The 21,945-nt window shown below is 38.3% G+C and overlaps 2 protein-coding genes across 2 annotated transcripts; one reads left to right on the forward strand and one right to left on the reverse strand.

The window, feature by feature from the left end:
• Positions 1-6,566: 6,566 nt before the first annotated feature.
• On the forward strand, positions 6,567-11,515 carry fabp3 (fatty acid binding protein 3, muscle and heart). Its single transcript, XM_044138645.1, has 4 exons — positions 6,567-6,777; positions 8,848-9,020; positions 11,013-11,114; positions 11,197-11,515. Exons 1-4 carry the CDS (start codon positions 6,705-6,707, stop codon positions 11,248-11,250), a joined length of 402 nt encoding a protein of 133 aa, XP_043994580.1. The 5' UTR covers positions 6,567-6,704; the 3' UTR covers positions 11,251-11,515.
• A 5,690-nt stretch (positions 11,516-17,205) lies between these two features.
• Positions 17,206-21,944, reverse strand: zcchc17 (zinc finger, CCHC domain containing 17). Its single transcript, XM_044138648.1, has 7 exons — positions 21,850-21,944; positions 20,310-20,489; positions 19,336-19,436; positions 19,153-19,244; positions 18,977-19,077; positions 18,712-18,851; positions 17,206-18,022 (listed from the first exon to the last, which is right to left on the reverse strand). The coding sequence occupies exons 2-7, from the start codon at positions 20,446-20,448 to the stop codon at positions 17,861-17,863; spliced, it is 735 nt and encodes a 244-aa protein (XP_043994583.1). The 5' UTR covers positions 20,449-20,489; positions 21,850-21,944; the 3' UTR covers positions 17,206-17,860.
• Between the last annotated feature and the right edge of the window lies 1 nt (position 21,945).

A 21,945-nucleotide genomic window follows, 5' to 3' on the forward strand; every position in this document is an offset into this window, starting at 1 on the left:
TTATAAGAGAATATTAGATACGAAACAGTGTCACAAGAAGCATTGGGAAGTTGGATGAAGATAAAAGCGAGGGAAATCCTGCAAGAAAATCTGATAGAGGGTGTAAAATACCAATGACTGGGGCAAAGGAAAATTTTCCAGCAGGAGAACAATCCTAAAAAACAGCCAGCGAAAATAGAAAATAGTTTAGATCAGTGCATCGTTTTCCTGAATGGCCTGGTCAAGGCCAAAACCTAATTCCAAGAGTAGTAGGAACTTCATCGTGAAGCCAGAGTTACAGTGGAATATTTTACATAGAAAAATCTAAAAATATAAATACATCTTACAGTGCTCAAATTTGTATTTGTAAACAGTTTTAAAATCCTCGTCCTACCACTTCACAGTAATCAGCTACAGGCCTCTAAAGAATAATTTGCAGCTCCAAGAATGTGCTTGCAGCATGAAAAACATATGAAAAAAACTTTGAGAAGTATGAATATGTTTGCAAGGCACTGTAATAAAACAAACTGTTAAGCAATTGAGTGGCTTTACAGTAAGCCTCGCACTGCCCAATTCTTAGGCTGTTTCTGTTCTGAGGAAACGTTCCACATGAGAAATGAAACTCCTCAATAAATAAAAGATTATGTCAGGCTGCGGTCTACTCAGTCACTTTGGATAAACATCTGTTTAAAACTTTCATTATGCAATCCAATCCATGTAGAAAAAAGACGGTGTTCATCTCGTTGAACCTCACTGATGTAATTAACTTTCTTTATTGCTTTACCTCCAGATGGACACATAGAGGAAGAGTGATGACAGATGTTTGGTGTAAAAAAAAAAAAAAAAATTAAAAAAAGAGCATGAAAATAAATTAGTTTGTTTTAGAAAAGGGAGGAACGGTGTGAACTCGGTCATTTGTTACGCAGTCCTATAAAGATGCGTGGGGAAAACTGCAAGATGTCTGGAAGAAATATCAACATTCCTGGTTTTATGATCTCCATGCTCTTCCTTTTGCTCTTGAGGGACTCAGCAACTTTCTGCAACAAAGGCCTTCCTGGCTTTATGCCTGTGTCTGCTGAAAGGCTACTTTGATAAAGTCCTGCTGTGCTCAATGCAAAACATACTATGTGAGTTTCTGCGGGATTATATTTGCTACAGTGTTGTACTCCGTTGACTTCTTCACATTAAAGCAATAAACTTAATTGTATTTTGTTTAGGGTTTTTCTCTGATAGAGTAATTCCAGGTACTGCATAGAAGGAAAATGAGAGATGAGTAAATTTTCTTTACAAATAAAAATCTGAGAGGTGTGACACTGATTGGCACTAAGCCTTTCTGGGTCAATATTTTTGCACAACCTCCTTTTGCTGCCATTGCAGATGCAGATCTCTAGGAGTTTGTCTCTGTCAGTTCTGTACATGAAGGCACTAACATGTTGCCCACTCTTCTTTGCAAAATAGCTCAAGCTCAGAGACATTGCTGGAGGTTCATCTTTCAGCAGGGCAACATCCTGAAAAATGAAGTCAAGCCTGTCCGTATTTTAGAAGGCCCAGTCAAAGTCCAACTGGGCAATTGCTGCTTTTCACACATCTCTTCATTCAGTCTTTTACGAGGCTTTTTTCCCCCCCAGCATTGCCCTGAATGTAGCTGTCTTTAAACCATGGATTTATTCCTGATCCTTAACACGAAGGCCAAATTTGTGGACTACAAAATTAAGAGATCCTCCCACCGAGGAGTTAAATGCATATAACACATTTTAGGTGTTTCTCTGCAAAAGATTTTGAAAACGTTTTCCTCCCCCTTCACAATTCCACCATATATTATGATGGGCTATTTCATAAAATCTCAGTGAAATAATTACGGTTACATTTATGTCTTAATTTATTACAAGATTACTGCAGATACGGCGGCTATAATCACATCAACAACCAACAGTTTCACCAGGAATCTGCAGAGAAAAGCATATTTTATCATGTACTCTCAGCTCAAGTACATCCATATTCAATACAAACTGATATGCTGGGGTTGCAGTGGTCACAAATAGCTTGGCACGTTACATTAGCTAATGTAAATCTTAGCCCATTATCTGTGTTTTTCCGCGTGCTGGATAGCGCTCATAAAGCAATAAAGTTCCATATTTTATATGAGATTGGCAAAGTTCACAGAATGCACATGAGTAACCTTTCACAAAGAGGATATTCAAAGGTATCAGGAGAAAATCCATTTCAGTTTGAGTTGAGGCCAGCCTGTAACCTCACAGTACTTTGTCATGCGATTGAAACAAGATCACACACACACCCATACACATGTTGAAACGCATTTGTGAAGCTACTGACAGCCTGAGAACGTGCTCCCTTTAACTAGAACAGCGTGGATATTTATTCCACCCACGTTTTTCAAATTTAAAGTCAAATGAAAGGAGAAAATGTATTTGTATTCATCAGTAACGCACAGAGAGAAAACAGATGCTTACATACATAAATGAGCGCCTACAGTTTTTTTTCACTGTCAGAATTGAAATTAAACTAAATTTCTTCCTCTTTTAGGTCAATTCACATAGGAAATTGATCACTATCTGCTAAATAGAAGAACAATGAATAATGTAATGTTCAAAACAGATGTTAGAATACATTTCCTTAGTATTTGATAGAATTAACCTTTAGGCTCTGTGACTTTGGTCAAACGTTGGGTTACTCTTCCACAATAGTTTGCTGTAATTTTGGCTTATTCCTCCTGACAGAGTTGGTGTAACTGGGTCAGATTTGAAGGCTCTATTGCTCCCACAAACCTTTTTAGGTCGAATTTTCAGTGGGACAAATATCAGGCCTTTTTGGTTGACCACTCCGTGACAGTGACTTTGTGATTAATTTGGCTGTCATCGATGGTCATGATCCACCATTTGTGCTCAACTTCTGCTGTTTCCACATAATCTTCATCCCTTACTATGTCATCTTTTTTTGAAGATGCAACAAAACAGATGGTGTGGAAAAACACTGGCACAACCTGATGCTGCCAGATCTGTACAAGTTTCCGGAGTTTTGTTTTTTTTCTTTTTAATTGTAGCAATGGTCAGCATGGCGCAACACTTAAGTTTTAGTTTCATCATAACACAGGGTATGTCTTCAGATTTGGAGGCCCTTTACTCTGAGTCCATGTGACTTTTTATGTTTCTTTTTTTGGGCCATGGCTTCTTCCTCACTGAGTGGCGTTTCAGACAATGTCAGTACAGGATGTATTTCACTGTAGGTGACCAAGCTAGTTTGTATTCACCTTGATTATGTTTTCTTGGGTAGCTACACATATTTAGCACCAAATTATTGTAAGCTCTGGGTCACACAGCTCGTCTTTTTCCTGAAAAATGCGATGGCGAGAAATTATTGTCCTGCTTATGCATCCATTTAATTATTTAAACAAGTGCATGCAGCACCGTTCTCCTTTTTGAAGTTCGCAGTTCGCTTCTTGATGCTTTTCTTGGGATTTTTCATGTGGAGTCTGCAAGGAAGCAACATTTTTAACAAGTTCCTTTCCCATTTAATTCAGTTTAAGCTTACAAACTTAAGCTATCATCACCTGGGCTTTTGCAAAAATGTTTAAAGGCAGAGTAGAGCGACCTAGCAGTTCATTCTTTTATTCAGCAAATCACAAATGACCTAAATCAGAAAATATTTTAATGTCAAAACAGTGAGAAAAATAGTCACCCACTCATTTAGCAGTGCACATCTGAACAGAACACACTTTACGTGGAGGTTTTTGTACTCAATGTTGTAGAGCTTTTAAAACCTAAAAGGACGCCTGTAAGCTGAGAACCCAGATCTCAATAATGTCAACCTTTCACCTCCTCCCGCTCTTCCTCAGATTTTTCCATGCGCTCTCTCTCACACCTGTTTATTAACCATCAAGCCCCTTCACGCCTCATTGTGTCAAACACACACACGTGTCTTTTTAGGCACACTTGCAGCAATAAGACAAGTCCACAAGACAGCCAGGGGAGTGGACAGAGTAAATAACATGGAGTCATGTGATGATGTAACAATTTTCACTATTGACTTTTCCGTTTCGGTGCGTCTCTTTGCAGTATTGGAGTTAATGTCATTGTTACACAACCTCTAGAGATCATCTGGCCATGAGTCTGCGGATAGTAACGTTTCATCAGAAAAAGAATCAGACTGAAAGGTGGAATGGGATTTTAGGGCTTTAATTTGGTTTAGGTTCAAAAGGGAAACACAAATTTAAGAAAAGAAAAGATGAAGTCAGTATTAGTAGGAGCTCCAACAATTAAAAACACACTAAAACCTTAAACATCTATTTTCAGGGTTCAGTTAAGTCGAGTTTTAGTAATATAAATTCTCATTAAAAGTCATACCAAGGCCCTTTGCAAAACAAACAAGTCCAGTTCACACAGAATCCAACTCCATCCAACTTCGTTCAGTTCAATCCAATCCACTTTAAACTAATACTAATATTTAGATTCAGGTAATAGACACCACAATTCACTTAATTTATGATAAAATAAATAACTGTTTGTGGATTGATGCAAACCTTCATTTTGATGCAAAACCTCAGCCTGAGCGCGACTTTAGAGGGCCATATCTCTGATGAATGGCTACTTCCCTCAAGTGGTTTAAGAGGACAGACATGAGACACATGTAAACGATCATTTTGGTTCAAGACCTAACAGCAACTTCTGCGCTCTCATAACATCATTTTAAAAATATTTTTTGGCACAAGGCCTTTATTGAACAAAATATTGACAGGAAACAGGGCGGAGACAGAGAGGGACATGCAGCAAATGGCCCAATACCAGGAATGAAGCCCAGGACAACTGCATGGAGGACTATATCATCAGAACATAGTACCCACTGGTCTGTCCAACGCTTCCGCTCTGATATCTTCTTGGACAGCAAGAAGGCCTCCAAAGAGAGAACGAAGGTCCTTTCTGGCTTGAAAGTACTTTGTGAAAAGGTCAGCTGGCAAAATGCAGAGACTCGTGTTTTGGTAAAGCTTAGTATAGATTGTACAAATTGGTTTGATGACAACTTCTTCAATGTTTGGATCTGTTTCTTCCAGGAGTATTTTTTTCTCCTAACAGAGGATTGCATGCATAGAACATGCTTGCTCCCACAAGGCAAGAGTAGAAACCTGTTGTGAGTGCAAAGCAAGCTCTACAGCACACCAATCTTCCAGAGCCCTCATTTTCATATTTGTGACAGCTCTCCTCACCACCATGAGCCACTGCACTCCTATGTTTTCCAAGTCTATACACAAACACACATTGACACTTTTGGTCACGCCCTTACAGGCAGAAAAGTACCGTATTCATACTGTCACTTTCTCCCACTTTGTGACATTAGATCCAAAGCTCTCTGTGGACTTTATGTGATAGACCAAACAGAGCCGGGCATAGTAGCAATATATAAAGAAACATACCAAAATAAATTCCAAAATGTGTAGCATACCGTTGTGTTTGGCTCACCTGAGCCAATCAGGTCCACAGATTGCTGCATTTACTGTTGGTAGATATTTGGGGTATGTCAGCTTTACACATCTTGAGTCTGAAATTGTCAACCATTCTTTGAGAAATTGATCAAGCTCAGCCAGACTAGACAAGGTGAAGCTGAGAAAAATAAAGCTTTCTTTTATTTGGATCAGGGGTTTTGACACATAGAAATACTTTGGTCCAAGTCATTTCGTGATTAGAGCAATGGCTGTATGTAGAGGGCCATTATCCTGCTGGAAGTTGAAGCTTCCCTCTTGTCTCAAATCTTTTATAGACCTAACTTAACATGTTCTGTATATAAACTCTGCCCAGTTTTCTCTCTCTTTGCATCCTGTTTACTCAGTAATATTCTGCATGAAAACCTCGGATACCTTGACAGGACACTTGCTTTTATACTGAGGATAAATTAGACACAGCTTACTCATCGACTGGCATCTTAAGGATTTTCTTTAGGGGGATCAGAGTAATGAGGGGTGGATACAAATGTGTGACACTCTCAATGATTTTACGTTAAAAAATGTTGAATAGCAGTGTGCTTTTCCAACCACCCATGCACCACTTTGTGTTGGTCTATACAATCCAACAAAACGCATTGATATCTGTTGATGCAATTCAACAAAATATGAATTAAACACATTTGGCGTGTAATGAATGATCAAGAATGAATTTGAGAAGACAGCCATGACATTTTTCTAGGGAGGGGGGGATATCCATCCTCCACTCAAACTCAATCTCCATCTGTTTTTTTTCTTCTCCCCTCGTTTGCGTCTCTAACAGTGAAGCCTTATTCATGCTCGACCCTCTTGCCCCCATCTCCTTCAGTCCCTTTATTCCCCTAGAATAATGGCTCTTTGTGAACTTCTCTTTCATACTTCCAGAATCAACGCTGCAGTTTGATTAATTAAACTACTGCCTCAGAGTTGAGTGACTTTATAAATTAAATGCATAAATAACAGGGGGTAAAATCGGAAGAAATCGCCTCATGAACATGCAGTATCAAGCAGTGTAATGTTGTCTCCACCTCCTTTCCTGCTCTGCTCTTCACGGGCGGGTGACATCACGAACAGCCGGTTTGAAACCGACCAGTCAGATTGCAGAGAGGCCTGAGCTGCTGAATAAACTCTCCTCTTTCTGTCTCCCTCCTCTCTCATTCCGTCGCTCCTCTGCCTCGCCGCTGACTGCTAACCCTCTTACAGGCCCGCGTCCTCATTTCACTGCGCAGCTGCAAACATGGTCGAGGCTTTCGTGGGCACGTGGAACCTGAAGGAGAGCGATAAATTTGATGATTACATGAAAGAGTTGGGTAAGGAGGATTTCTCTGTTTTCGTCCGGTGCACGTTTAATGAATAGAAGCGTGTGCGCATGCGTGCGAAACAGGAGAGGATGCAGCGCTGCCAGGGCTGCAAGTGAACACATGCGGCAAAAAAAAAAGGCTGCGGAAAGATAAAGATCTGCGTTTACGTTTTTAACGCTCTGAGAGGCGGCTGGTGGATGGATAGCGTGGGTAAAATTAAATAATTGTGGCACACCAAATGAGGGAGGAACCTAATTGCATAATTAGGGGAGAAAAAAAGGGATTTAAGAGTGGGTGTGTGAAGGAAAAAATAAAAACAGGAGAAGACGGAAGCCAGAAAGGGGGAGGAAGAAAGGTGGACCGCATGGCCAGAGAGCTGCGAGTAAGGGAGGAGTTCTCCTTTGGTGCAAAAAAGAAAACCTCAACTGTGAAGACGGAGAATGGTCTGCTACTGTCTCTCTTTCATTCTTTCGCACATGCGCGGGCACACGCGCACGGATAATTGTGCATAATGTGTGTGACCCTTGCTAAAAGCTTCTCATTGTTTGCCACCATGATCAGAGTTTCATATCAAAATGACTCCAGACCTCATGGAGTTTGCAGAATAATAAGATGGCGGCAAAATCGTCCACATATGTGCTGGTTTAGCATCCAAGACTGGAACAGGTGCGGTGAATTTTACAACTGTGACGAACTATTTGACTTTGTCAAGAAGATTGATGGTCCTTGACCTCACAGGATTCCCACCATTGACCTGCCTGCTCCGTTTCAGCTCAGAAACCATGGGACTTTTCAACCCTATGACCCCAGTTGTTGGATCAATGACACATCTTGCCATGTCAAGTCCATCCACAAACATGTTTTCTGTTTGTAAGCCTTATTGACAGCAGGTTTTCTACTATGGTAGAAAAGGGAGTGAGTCAATATTACCCAATCACATAAACTCCTTTTATCCCTCATGCTCACACACTCCCGTTCTGAGAGGCAAGTCGGTAAACATTTGCTCTCGCATGTCCAGACAGAAACTCTGGTCAATGGGACCCCACTGTGTTTAAAGAACATGCTCCAGGCCTGATAGTAGTCAAATAAAGATTACAGATTGTGCCATTTGAAGGCACCCAGGGGCCAAATCCAGAGCTTCTGCCATAACCTTGTATCAACAGATCCCACTGACTTTCTCCAAATCATCTGTAAATAAAAAAAGATTTGGTTTCGGGAGAACATGTTTCAACAACCGATACGGTTATTGCTTCATCCTCTTAACTTTTGTGTTGCACATTTTCCTCTCTGCTTTTTGGATTTTTATAAGTTCCAATCCTATCTTTGGACTTTTTCAACAGAACAAACTTCAGCTATCCAAGTGTAATGTTGAAGCCAATTTAGCTGTTGAATAGTCACCCATAATTATTGGGTTTTAGCAAGTAATCATTTTACCTAGGTTTTAAAATATATCTTCTCCCATCTTTATTAATTTGACAAAGATAAAGCAAAAAGGGAAAATTAAATGCATCCTAAAACAAGTCACTCAGTAAAACCTCAGCTGCTCAAAGTTAGCTCCATCATCTTAACATTGAATATCTAATTTACCAAATATATAATTTTTTAATTGAAACACCGGAAGTTTATATCCAGCCATGATTAAATTCTTTTAAGAGTTTTCTTTTTTTACTTTTCGGAGAAGCTTAATTTGTATGTTGTCATGAAAGGAAATATTCTGCTGTTTAAAGATTGACTTCAGAGGAACCCTATGCTTAAAAAACAAAAAACAGAAGGGGGCCCAGAATAGAACCCTGTGGGATGGCGTAGAGTAACAGGACTGCTTATAAATTATGTAAAATATGCCAAAACATAAAAGTGCACATTAATTCCTCTGAAAATTCCTATGAAAAATCATTGTTTTCAGAAAACTGTAGGCATGAACTTTGCAGAGTGGTATTCAGGCTGTAGGCTGGAGAATCCTTCAGCCTTGGCATTACTAGCAGGCCTCAAATCCAACTGTATCCAGGCAATTGAAATGGGTTTTTTTTGTTTGTTTTTTTTACTTTTCCTGGTGAGTTGCATTTGTCTGTTTTTGTCCAGGTGTGGGCTTTGCAACACGCAAGATAGGCAACATGACTAAACCCACCACAATTATCTCTGTGGATGGCGACACGGTGACCGTGAAGACCCAGAGCAGTATTAAGAACACGGAGCTTTCCTTTAAGATTGGAGAAGACTTTGACGAGACCACTGCAGATGACAGGAAGGTCAAGGTGAGAGGTCAAAGGCTTTTTAGTTCTATAATCCACTAGAATATAACACTCAGAGGAAGGGCTATTGTAAACAAATATTTTAGTAATCAAGTAATCTGTCGATTAATCGAGTAATCGGATAAAAAAAAGATAAAACATTGGTAAATCTAACATGACAGCAGTATTACTATTGCATGTCAACCTCAGTCCAATTTTTCCATTCACGGTTGAGCTTCCCTAGCAATAACTTTTCTGTAGATTAGAAAATTAACCTGTAACAATAATAGCTCACTTTCTAAGTTAACCTGTAGAAAAGTTATACAAAAATCTGAAATTGTTTTCAATTTAATTATAAAGAGGCAGGTTCACAAATACAAAAAATTGTCTATACTCCAGCTTTTGGTTTATGTATTCATCTCCAGTCAATTTAGTAGATGAACTCTCACCTTGTTCAGACATTTATAGCCTTTGTGTTTATGTTAGCGACGGGAGTTGACACCTTCGTTCGTCACACAGAAACATCTACCAGCTACGTGCCGCCGCGATGCGCTTCGCCACCAATTTGTTGAGACCGGGATGATATAAAATACATTTTCCGGTTCGTCCGTAAAGCTACACTTACGTTAATCATCTAATGCACAGCCGCCCGCAGTGTTCGGTCTATCCGTTCACCTGCAACGCTCTTCCCAGCAGTTCGCTATGAATCGCCACCAGGCAGCAGCTCCTGGAGGAGAAAAGCTGCCGTACTCCAGGCATCGCGACGCTCCCGACATTCTAAGGATAGTTATTGTTCCCCCGAAAAACGAAAAAGACCCGAACATTATCATAACTCGATAAAATCCTCCCAGGCCGAACTTGAAAATCGGACGTTATGCTGCCAACACTTAGCTTTCGTCAACAACTCAGGCGGAAGTGAGAGCTCCGCGCGACGCAAGTAATAACCTGGTCGGAACACGATGCGCTAAATGATAAAATATAATTTACCGAAGCTTCGAGGCAAATACATTTTTCTTGAGGAATTTTAATAGTCGAGGTACTCGAATCACTCGCGGAATCGTTTCAGCCCTACTTGGACGCAATACCCAAATTTCAGTTTTTAAATTTTTTGTGAAATAAAATGAAATGAAATTACTTTTTAAAGCAAATTTTCAATCAAACTAACAATTTACAAGAAAACCTTAAATATATCTGATGTGAATACTTTTTTTTCTGTTGCACATTATAGACCTTATTAGAAAAATATACTGAAATTACAACTTTAGGAAATGTTGAAGTTACCAGCTGCAGCTTTTTATAAGTTGTAAAATAAGATAAATAAGCTGTTGTAAAATAAGATGGATAGGGAAAGAAAACACTTTCTGCCCACGGTTTGTGGTCTTTCCTATGACGATGGAAGTTAGCCATAAAGATTTGAAGATAAGACGTTAAGGTCAATTAATTAAAATGTATTTGAGCTTAATTTTTAACTTGGGTAATGTTAGCTAAAAAAAATTTTCCTTTCCTTTTTAGCAAATAGTATTCTTTAAAAGATTTACATTTAAGGTATTCCATAAATATAGGTTTTCCTTCAGGTCAGAAGAAAAGTTTAAGTAAAAGTTCATTTGTAATATTAGCATAAATAGAATATATATATATTCCTATCCTTTTAGTTTAGCACAACTAATGTAGAGACTATAAATCAAAAAATTTTGTCAGACTAAAAGTAATTTACCTTGCCAAGCTTATGTAATTTTAACTGGCGAGTCTTTTTAATAACTTGTTAATTTTAAAGCAGTGGTTCATTGGGAGATGGAGACATAGCTAACGTTTGAAAAATTTACCTTAGTTTAATTTATATTAGTGATTATTGCATGATAAATTTTTTAAAATTATTTTTGCTTACTAAAATGGCACTCAAATCTGTTTAGTTCAATAAGTGCCTAAGTAAAGCAAGTGAGTTCATGTTTCTTTACATGTTGCTTTATTTGTTTCCATATTTCCATGTATTAAATATGTCTCTTTTTTTCTCTAAAGTCCCTAGTGACAATAGAGGACGGCAAGTTGGTACACGTACAGAAGTGGGACGGTAAAGAGACCAGTTTGGTCAGGGAAGTTGACGGAAACAAGCTCACATTGGTAGGTATCATATAATGCACATTTGACATTTATATGTGTTGTGTTTTTTTCAGGTTTTAATCTCCTCATTTCTTTGCCATAGACACTTAAAATTGGAGATGTGGTTTGCACACGTCGCTACGAGAAAGCCGAATAAAACCCACCATGGAGTGTACTGCATCAGCTGAAGCCCCAAAACTCCGTACTGCTCTACAGTAAGGAGGCCAAGAAAACGCCATGTATGGCTGCTAGCCCCGTGTTATTGTACTTTCAGTATTACTGTTACTGTTGACATTGACTTTGCCTGTTTCGTAAACTTCTCCTTTTTTCTTTTCTTTTTTTTGTTTTTGTTTGTCCCTTTACTAAAACACTGAATAAATTCCAATAATTTGTTGTTGTTTTCAATAAAACTGCTGATTGTTTTTTTTTGTTTGTTTGTTTTTAATATAGATATACATATTAAAAATACTGTATTTTGCATGGCACATTTCTGGAATTTGAAAATGTTATGATCTCAAACATTCAAAATAAAAGTCAACAATGACAAACAGGTAAACCAGTTTTTTCTATTCTTTAACATGCAGGCTGCTTTTTAATTCATTGTTTAAAGGTGAAGCAGGGGTTATTCAGTTTTTTCTGTTGGTGTTGGACAGATTAATTTCTAATAAAGTACCTCCTTCCAAGGTCATAACTTCCTTAATTAAATAAATGTAATGCTTGTTGAACCTGTAAATGGGTTGAACCTGCCGAACAAGGCTCTAGTGTAAACTGTACTTATTTAGATCGCAAAGTTGACAGCCAAGTACTGTGTGCAACCACTGTTTCCATCACAATTGGCTGTACTCGAGTTGAAGTTAATTATAGCTCCTTTTAAAAAAACCTGTGTGTCTATGTAAGAGTGTGTATATTTTCCCTTGGTGTGGGGAGGTTTGATCAGAGTGTTCGCCCAGGATGAGGGAAACGTTATGTCCTCTATTTGTGTATTAGGTGTGAGATCTAAATTTGCATCCCTCCCTCTCAGATCATGTGGTAATAACTCAGAGCCAACTGGATGCAGGGTTAAGGGGTGAAAGGGCAGGGAAGGAGATAATTAATCTGTCTGCCACCACCAAAGATACCCATTGACCACAGTTGTTACAGGAACGTCTTCAGTTTGTGGAGGAAACGGCTGGAAGTTAATGAAAATTAACCATAAACATGAATGTTTCATTGGATTTTGATTTTGTTTATTTCACAGTTAGATTTTTACAGTTCACTCTAGATTTGACGTAGACGACAAAACTAGGCATCGCAAAAACCTTGACCAAGTTCAACCATGTAGAAAGGGTATTGAATAAACAAATTCCAGTGGGAATTTGTTTATTTGTTTATTCAACACCCTTGAATAAACAAAATCATTTAATACCACTTAATATTCCATAGTATTGCTTTAATTTATTTGATGCACTTATTGCTCTCAGAACAAAGGAAATCTTATATCCACTGCATTTTTCTGCAAGTAGCCCTAGGCTTACTTATTACATGTAGAAAAAAAAGGGTTGGTAAGGAGACCAGTTTGGTCAGGGAAGTTGAAGTTTAAATAATCTCACAGTGGTGGGTGTAATATGTTAAATATATAGCAATTATAAGTGTGATATTTACTCATCTGATCTTCCTCACCTTTGTTAGTAGTAGCAACGTTTTGACAAGGACACTCTGTATGCTGTTTATTTACTTATTAAGTAAGTAAATTAACCAATCAGGCAATTACATTTTTGGCACTTTTTGATAATTTCTGTAACATTCAAGTCAAAGGTATAGTTCTCTTTTACCAGTGTACTAGCGTAATTACTAGTCCACCACAAATGTGTGTCATTAATTAGAGGTGGAGCAACTGAATGGGAGATATTATGAAAGTCAAACAAATTAGAGCAGCATAATCTGTAAGCTGGAGGATTGTTTTGGGAATATTCCTACATTTTGGGAATATGTTTAGCTGATGGGAAAAGACAGACTGTTGGCGTGAACCAGTTGGTGACAGCTCCTGACACATGATCTCTCTCACTCCGATTTCCGTGTGGCCTGCATGTTAAAAAGTTCACCATCCATTTCACCAAACATCCCCGGCTGTGAGCAGTGGGCGTCCAGCTGAGGTTCAGCTGTCCAACTTTGTTCCTCTTGGTGAGATGTTTTTGTGACACCATTAGTTGAGTTTTCCTTCACCTTTGCTGACCTTTGCTGGGAAGATGCACAAGGCTCAACTCTTGGGTCTCTGCTTTTCTCTTTTCTTTTTTCTATTGCAGTTGTTGCCATTTTTTTTAAAAACACGATTTATTTTTCTTCCATTTTTAAGTAAAATCTCATTGCTGACAACTATGTTCAGCATCTTTTTGACTTCCTGGTTGGCACTAAGAGATAGATGGCACCAAATTTTCTGACTTTTAATGAGAACAAGACTGAAGTTACACTATTTATACCCACCAGGTCCTACTTTGGTGACCTTTCCTCCCTCAGAAAACCATCCATTGTTTTCTTATCTTTGCAGGGTTGTGGGCCGACTGGTGTCTATCTCCACCAGTCTATAAGAAAGCCAGTATCACAAATTTTGCTGTGATGGAGGATCCATCAATATCAGGAAGATACCATGGTAAAATTCAGCTTTTTCTAGTAGAAATCAACTCTTTTCTATCAAAAAGAAATGTTGAAACCTTTTTTGGAAATCGTCTTTCTTGCACTTTCTGTTTACAAGCAAACAACCACAAACTTCTTCTTCTTCTTTTTTTTTTTTTTGCTACCCCCACTTGTTTAAAGGTCATTTCTGAATTCATTTTCTTGGTCCTTGCATTTTTTTTAAGTCTCTTAAAAGTTAAGCTCCATTTTTTTCTGTTTGACCTGCTGCACTCATATTTAATATCTAGTTCCCTCCAGTCGGTTCACCAAATGGTTTCACTTGTCCAATCAGATTCAGAGGTGATGAAGAATGTGGTGTTGCAGCTCCAAACCTATTTTGCCATTGTCTACCCTTCTGTTGAAAAGCACTTTAGTTTTTCCTTGTTGTTGTTTGTGCTTAAAGACAAATGGGTATGGAACAGTAAACCTGAATCAAAATGTAAACAATGAAAAGGTAAAATGTTGAAAGTTGAGAAAAAAAAAATCAACCAAATATGAATATTTATTTAAATGTCCCTTGGATTAGTTGCTTAAGGAAGTCTACGGACTGACCTGATATCCTTTGCATAAAGTTTCATTCAGTTAAACTGAGATTCAAGGCTGCATGAACCAATGATTTTTGAAATCAGAAAAACTTTTCGTTTGCATTTCATATCTTTCCCAGCCAATTTTAGTGTCTGTTTTTGATCATCGTCTTCTTGTGAACTCAGGATTTTTGGCCAAGTTGCAGCTTGCCGGTTGGTGGTTTGAGGAAAAAATAAAAACTGATGAAAGACATTTTGTATCATTCTCTCTATATTGAGTAATTCCCCAGTTCCCCTTGTAAACCGGACAAATAACTTGCAACCAAGAAAGCGAAGCTTCTGTGTTCTCTCAGTTGAACATTATCTATGTATATTTATGACTCAAGGTGTTTTGAGTTCGTTATTTGTTTTACTGCAAACTTTAGTCAAGCTTAAGAGCTTGGGAGGTGTGGCTTCTTTCTCTGATTCTGTTCACACGAGAAGTTTTGCTTTGAACTCCCAGTAGGAATCCTGCAGCTGACGCAGCCCGTCTCGGCCCGGTGACTCATGAATTGATCCGCTCCACGTTGAGCTGCTCCTCAGCAGGTTATACCTGTTCTTGAACAGGTAGTTCTCAGTGAACACGTCAAAAGGTGAATTTATTTCAGTAAACTGATTCAAAAAGCTATTATCTACACACAGAGTGCTATATTTCACTCTCTGTGTGAAATATTTTTTACTTTTACTGATGTTGATAATTGTGGCTTACAGCTAATTAAGAACCAAAATTCAGAACATTTAATGTTCATTCTGACCGACATGGCTTGTGTGCCGCCTCCAGCAGCACTAAATAATGATTTACGATTTAAAGAAAAAAGCCTGTAACATTTTTAAATTGAAAAAATAAAAAATGAACACAAGAGACAAAAAACACTTTTAATAGAAATTGCTTAATTCTGTGGTTCATTTAAACCAAAGTTGAAACTATAAATGATTGCAGTGTGGTTCACAATTGCAGTATTGTTGATTTTACAGTTACTATTTCTATTCCACATAATCATAAAGTATGGTGACAAAATAAAATGGAACTAGCTATTACTGCCAAACTGTTCAATTTATACCGATGAAGAGTTTGTTTTTCTCTAAAGAAGATGCTGAGATAAAGAGGAAAGCGTACGGAAAATGTGAAGCTTGTGATGAGATCTAATCTTGAGTTTTTAGTCATTTTACTGTAATATATGTCTTTCATCTGATCACTGTTTGGATCAGCATAGCTGGAGGCTCTAGCCCAGTAACTCTAGTAAATAACATGCTCGGATTTTATTTTCAAAAAGTACCACTATCTTTCTTTTATTGTAGCTGAAAAGCAAATACTTCAGTTTCCCTCTAAAATTTGAATTTCATTGTTTAAGTACAGTAATTTCATGTTTAGGAAAACCATAACTGTTATTAATCATTTCCAAGGAAACAAAGTAAAACACAAAACGACTGACCGCGACAGAGTTACAATTCTGGTTCTGAAAGTTTGGGGCTGTCTATTAGACCCACATGGAGTAAACAAGAGAAGAAGAAATGAAGAGGATTCTTCAGATTAAATTTATTGCCAGTGGGCTGCGCTGGAGCTGTTTCAAACCGCTGCATCTGGAAATAATCTGTCAAATCTCACAAGCAGAAAGTTGAATCTGGGTCAGTGTCGGCAAAACATTTTTTTTGTAAGTTTCCCACAAAAGCTTACAAAAGATTCTAATTTTTGTGGATTCTTATATTGGTAAAATGGTTCTCACAAACCTTATGTTACAGCAGAAAATCAGAAATAGGGTACAAATTGAATTGTTTTCTTTTGTTTGTTTGTTTGTTTGTTTGTTTGTTTTTTTACTTAAATGTTATGTGAGGAACCAATACCAAGCTATGCATAATTCTGAAGTGGAAAGAAAATTATGCACAGTTTTCAAGATTTTTTGCAAATTACCTAAAATATTTTAGGTAGACGATCCGTATTCAGTCCGACCCACTCTGAGTCTGCGCTTTGTGGACTCAGCTTTTGTTGCAATTACAGCTGCAGTTCTTTGGAGCATTTAGCTACACATGCTTTACACATCTAGAGAACAATATTTCTGGCCATTCTTCTTTTGAGTAATAGCTCATTTTGGGTCAGATTAAATGGAGAACGTCTCCATTTCTCACTGGATTCAGTTTGGGACTTGGCGGTGAACACATGAATACACATTGATCTTTATCACTCTACTTTAGCTGTATAGTTGTTGTCCTCCATGCGAGCCTCCCCTCCAGTCTCAAGTCTTTTCCAGTTTCTAATTTTGTATTTTTTTTTTTCTTAATCAGTCTGTATTTAGCTATGTCCATCTTCCCATCAAAATTCAGCGTACCTTTACCTTCTAAAGAAAGTGTTTTTCAGTTTAATGCTCTCCTTACCACTTTCCACCATTAGCAGTATGTCTAGTATAATGTGCAGTGCTAATTTTCTGCCACACAGCATTTTGAATTTAGCCTCATTAGTGCTCCCCAACAAACCTCTTTTGCTGAAATAGCATTGTGTTATAAACAGGTGCACTTCTGGAGGTTATTGGTATTGATTCTATTTAATGATTATGAGACTTCAGAGAGCAGTTTGCTACAGTGGATTTGTTGATGAGCTTCAGAGTAAATGTGACTGAATACAATAAAAACACGAATCATTTTCATTCTCCTTCACATCTATTTGAAAAAATAAAATAAAATCCATTTAATTACATCCAGTCAAAATATGTCAAAATCTGAAAAATGGGGTGTGAATACTTTTCCTAGGGACAGTATGACCGGCTCTATTTGACTGACCACCTTGCCTGAAATCATTAACTGGATGTGACCTTGTGCTGGTATGTACTCTGGGCCGTAGGGCAGATTTTAACAGCAACATTGTGACTTCAAGGTCTTTGAACAAAGAGGAGTCAGGAGGCTCTTTGTCGTCTTTACAGGTGAAAACAGATTTAATGGAGTCAGCAGGTCAGGAAGCGGGTTGTGGAAATACACACATGCACCTACAACAACATGAAAACATAAACATAAATCTGAATGTCACCATAATATGAGGGTCCTGTTGTGTGTTCACTCGTGCGGTGTTACATTTCCTGTTTGTGAGTGAGTGTGTGTGTGTGTGTGTGTGTGTGTGTGTGTCTGTCAGCTTTACCCCCCAATGTCTCGTTAATTGACTTCCATCAGAAACCAAATAGCTGTAAACAATATCTGCATTTCAAAAAAAGTGGATGTCTCCTGCTGCCATATAATTTACACATATTTAATTACATAAGAGGCAAAGACTCGTATCGCTCTGGGCGTCAGAGGTTACTACAGGCCAGACGGGGATGGTCACGTGACCTTTTGTTTAAAACAGTATTTTCCTTTGAGCTTTCACAGGAAATGTATTGCCCGTAAAAGAACAACAACAAAACGGCTATGACTGTATTTTCTATAGTTAGCTTGTGGTCTGTAAGGAATAATAACGTGATAAGAGACCACAATCCTATCGCTTTGTTTTATCAACATGTGCATGTGTGAGAGTGGTGGCGTGACTGACTGGAGGCGTGTGCGTGCGTGTGTGTGTGTAGCTTTCCGGCTGTCTCAGCTGTGCTTGTGTGATTTCTGCTTCTTGTGCTTCTTCTTTTTCTTCTCCTGCCTGTCGAGACTGTTGCTATGACGCCTCCTCTTCGTTTTACACTCACTGCTGCTGTCGCTGTCTGACTCCTTTCTGTCCCTCTTCTTCTTCTTCTTCATTTTCTTTTCCTGAAGAACACACATTTACGTATACATTTGTAAGTGCCTTCTAAAAGTATTTATATCCTTGGTACAACCACATCACAGAATTTGCTTTATTAAAGCGATAAATAAGCTCATATTAGCTCTCAATTTTGAAGTAGAGGAGGGGAAAAAAACCACAGGGATTGTCGTTTCTAACAAAACAATATATGAAAAGTGTTGCAGATTTTCATCGCTAAATGTGCAAAGCAGACATACCATAAAATGACTTGCAGCTCTAACCGGAAATGTACTTCTATAAGTATTACTGCAGTGGAGCTGGATACAAATGCATGCTGCGATTTTTTTTTTTTTTTACTAAAAAAATCCTATCATTTTCCTGCTACTTCATATTTAGGAAGCACTCAAAATCACAACAAAACCCATCACGGTTTATGGTTGTAATTTATCAAAAAGTGACAAAGGAGGAACTCCTCAAGGCACTGTGAAAGGAACCTGAACATCGAGGCTGCAGATACATACAGAAAACTGACAGCAGTTTCATTACCTCAAAACTGGCTCACAGCTTTTCTGTCAAATCAGCATAAAAGAGGAGTTCTCATGATGCTACTGTCATGTCGGATCACATGAGCTGTCAGACAGCCGAGGTGAGAAACATCGGAGGAATAAGCAGGAAGAGAAAGCAGGGCAAGTTTTGTTTACTTTAACATTTTCACCTTCTTTTTCTTCTTTTTGTCCAAGTCCTGCGGTGGCCTGATTGTGGCTGCCTGCTGCTGCTCTGCCTCTTCATCGTCCTCTTCAGGCACAAGAGCGTACTGCAAGCCCGGAGCTGAGAAACAGTCCTTTGTAAAGTGACCTGAAAGGAGTCCTGAGTTACTGAAACTGACTTTGAACAACTTCGACATGAGGCAGCTGCTGTCTCAAAAATATTTTTTCTATAATTTGATTCTTTCTTTTACAGTTCCAGTCATGCTGGAGCACCTTTGCAGCCACACTTTGAACACGTCGTGTTGAGTACAGCCTCCAGAGTGATCCTGTTACTCGTGTGATCTCTGAACTGCTTCCTGCGCCTCGCATCCTGACTGTAAACACAAACAGAAGAGGATAACACTCTCCTTTGCAGAAACACACACACACACAAAACTATAAGCACTTACTCTGCCATAACATTGTTGGGGTCCAAGTCTTGTCCTGTTCCCTGATTTACAGCCTTCATGGAGAAGGACAGCTTCACCTTGTCACCTTGAATCTGACAGACAGGCAGGAATGGTCGGACTGCGGTGACGCTGGATTTACATTCCACACCTGTGTGTGCTTGGGCTTTTTTTGTATGTCGTTACCTCGCGCCCAATGACTTTGATCCACACATGTTCGCCAACATCCACAATCTCAGAGGCACTTTCAACTCTGGAGGCAGACATCTCACTGACGTGAACCAAACCTGTTTATAGTGGAGTTACAGGGGGTTTTTATAGAGATGTCACACAAAAATAACTTACAGGATGAAAACATACCGTTCTACCATGTTTATAGTCACACATCATAGCCAAGAATGTCACATTAATTTTAGGCTTTTATTCCATTCAGCCAGATACCCGGACACGAGGAGTCCAGCTACTTTAAAGTCAAGCTCCTGTGTGTAAATGTGAACACGTGATGCTATTTCATGTGACTAAATTGCAAGTAAATTAATTGTATGTTCTATTTTTATCCCTCTTAGGCTTTACTTAACTTTTCTCTGAAACCAAACTTTTGCTGAGTGTGCCCTCTAGGGGTGAAAAGCATTAGCAATTTTCCAAAGTGGCCAGTGATAAGGCATCATCAAATACGTAACTCATAGGCTAAATATAGATTTCAGATGGCCTGCTTCATACAACTCTCATAATTCTTGAGTATGCTTATATTGTCTACCTCCTTGTGCTTCCCATAACCCATTATGTGTGTGTGTGTGTGTGTGTGTGTCTTTAGTAAACATGTATCATTAGCATACAGGCATAGATTTGTGGAACATAATTATATTTTTTCTTGAAAGGGGAACATAAGTTATGCATAATAAGAATGAAATCGGATTGTGTTAATATAAAGCAACATTTTCCCAGACGTCTCTCCCTAAGCAAATATGGATCACAAGATTTTGAAGAATATTTTGCCCATCATTTGAGAGCACTCTGGTTTATTTTTTTAGCTATAGTAGTGATTCACCTCCTCACTAAAGCTAACCTAAAACCTTAAACGTGTCTTTGTCTGTAGCATTTTTTTCCCCCCTGTTATGATTCTTTACTTTAAAGTCCCTTTGCAAGCCCTTTTTACCAACCTTCCTTCTTGTAACCTGGCAGTCGGACAAAGGCTCCATAGCTTTGCACAGAGACCACCTCTCCTTTGGCAATACTGTGCAGCGGCGGTAGACCATCCAATCCGGCCGGCTCACGACCATGTCCACCTCGATCAGACATTACTCCAACTATGGGTGGGTCACAACTGTCTTATGGTAGATCTGGTTGACAGATAATTAAACAGATATTAGGATTTGCAACATCATTGAAAGTGACAGAAGAAAATATATAAAGTAACAGAAGGTACAGTGAGTAGAAAGGCCTACTTTTTCCTCTGTTTTGAAATAAAATAAAACACTTACGCCAGTAAAGAAGTGCATAAAGTATTACAATAAGTTTGTTTGTTTGTTTGTTTTATTCCAGCAGCATATTCTCAAACCAAAAATTTAGGAACATTTATTTGGTCAGTAATCAAAATCTATGTTAAGAAATATGCAACAACTAAACCATTATCATTGCTAATGCAATATTTTTTACGTTGATCAATGGCAAACTTTTAATTTGTAATCATGACTTCCTGTTTTCCTGTGGTACAAATAAGGCCCGAAACAGAAGCATGTTTCAAAATGGAAAAGAAACAAGAACATATCATTCTAGTATGGATAAGGTATGTTGATCTTAATAAGACAGAGAAAAAAAAACTTATTGCTTAAAATTACATGATAATTAAAAATGTTTACATTATTTTGAACGGTGACAGACAAGGCTGGAAACACACAGTTTGAGCAGGATGTTAAGGAGGATTAAGAAAATCCTAAATCCTACGTCTAGACGCATCATCTCATGTGAAAACATGGCAGTGGCAACATCATGCTGTGGAGGTGCTTTTCTTCAGCAGGGACATAAAAAGCTGTCCTGAGATGATAGGACTATTGAGAGCTACATAAAGGTGAATCCTGGATGAAAATTTGTTCTTCCAGGTTCACCTTCAGGAAGAGTACTGAACTTAAACATATTACAATGAAATGGAATAGATAAAACACATGCCGTTAAAGCCCAGCTCTAAATCCAATTGAGCAACTGTGGACAGACTATAAAATTATGTTTACAAACGCTCTCTATCCAAACTGACTGTGCTTCCCTTATTTTGCAAAGAATAATGTCCAAAAATGGTCAAAGCATACAGAAAATGAGTTTACAATCAGTAAAACCCTTTAAAAACAACGTATTATACATATTTGGGTTTGCATCATTCACAGTAATGCGCTACTTTCTGTTGGTCAAGCATATAAAACATTAAAATACGTCGAAATGTATGATTCTAAACTGACTAAATCTTAAATGCTGCTGGACGCAAGGTGTATGAATCATACAGAAAAACAAAATAATAACCGATGGAACACACTGTTTACGTTTTGTCAAGTAACACAGAGACAGGAGGAATCACATAAATGCTTAAAAACCCCACATTTATATATTCAGTCTTCTTAAGCTAACATTTCATGCAGATTTATGATTATTAAAGAAAGAACTGTGACTACTTGGACAATAAGCCTAAGAAAATATAAGTCAATGCTGTACCTTTCGTGCTATTTGAAGGGTGGATGTTTTACATCCGGTGTAAATCCCTACGCAAGAAGCAGAATAGCCAATCACCTCATCCGGCTCAAACTTTGA

The sequence above is a fragment of the Gambusia affinis genome, linkage group LG14 (assembly GCF_019740435.1).
Source record: "Gambusia affinis linkage group LG14, SWU_Gaff_1.0, whole genome shotgun sequence".
In the NCBI taxonomy this organism is placed as follows: Eukaryota; Metazoa; Chordata; class Actinopteri; order Cyprinodontiformes; family Poeciliidae; genus Gambusia; species Gambusia affinis.

Excerpts from the sequence above, each read along its gene's own strand:
- fabp3 (XM_044138645.1), top strand. The coding sequence starts at position 6,705 with ATGGTCGAGGCTTTCGTGGGCACGTGGAACCTGAAGGAGAGCGATAAA. Across the intron at positions 9,021-11,012 it reads CAGATGACAGGAAGGTCAAG|TCCCTAGTGACAATAGAGGA; the intron begins GTGAGAGGTCAA and ends TTTTCTCTAAAG. Across the intron at positions 11,115-11,196 it reads ACGGAAACAAGCTCACATTG|ACACTTAAAATTGGAGATGT; the intron begins GTAGGTATCATA and ends TCTTTGCCATAG.
- zcchc17 (XM_044138648.1), bottom strand. The coding sequence starts at position 20,448 with ATGTCTGATCGAGGTGGACATGGTCGTGAGCCGGCCGGATTGGATGGT. Across the intron at positions 19,245-19,335 it reads TCAAAGTCATTGGGCGCGAG|ATTCAAGGTGACAAGGTGAA; the intron begins GTAACGACATAC and ends CCTGTCTGTCAG. Across the intron at positions 18,852-18,976 it reads TTCAAAGTGTGGCTGCAAAG|GTCACTTTACAAAGGACTGT; the intron begins GTGCTCCAGCAT and ends GACTCCTTTCAG.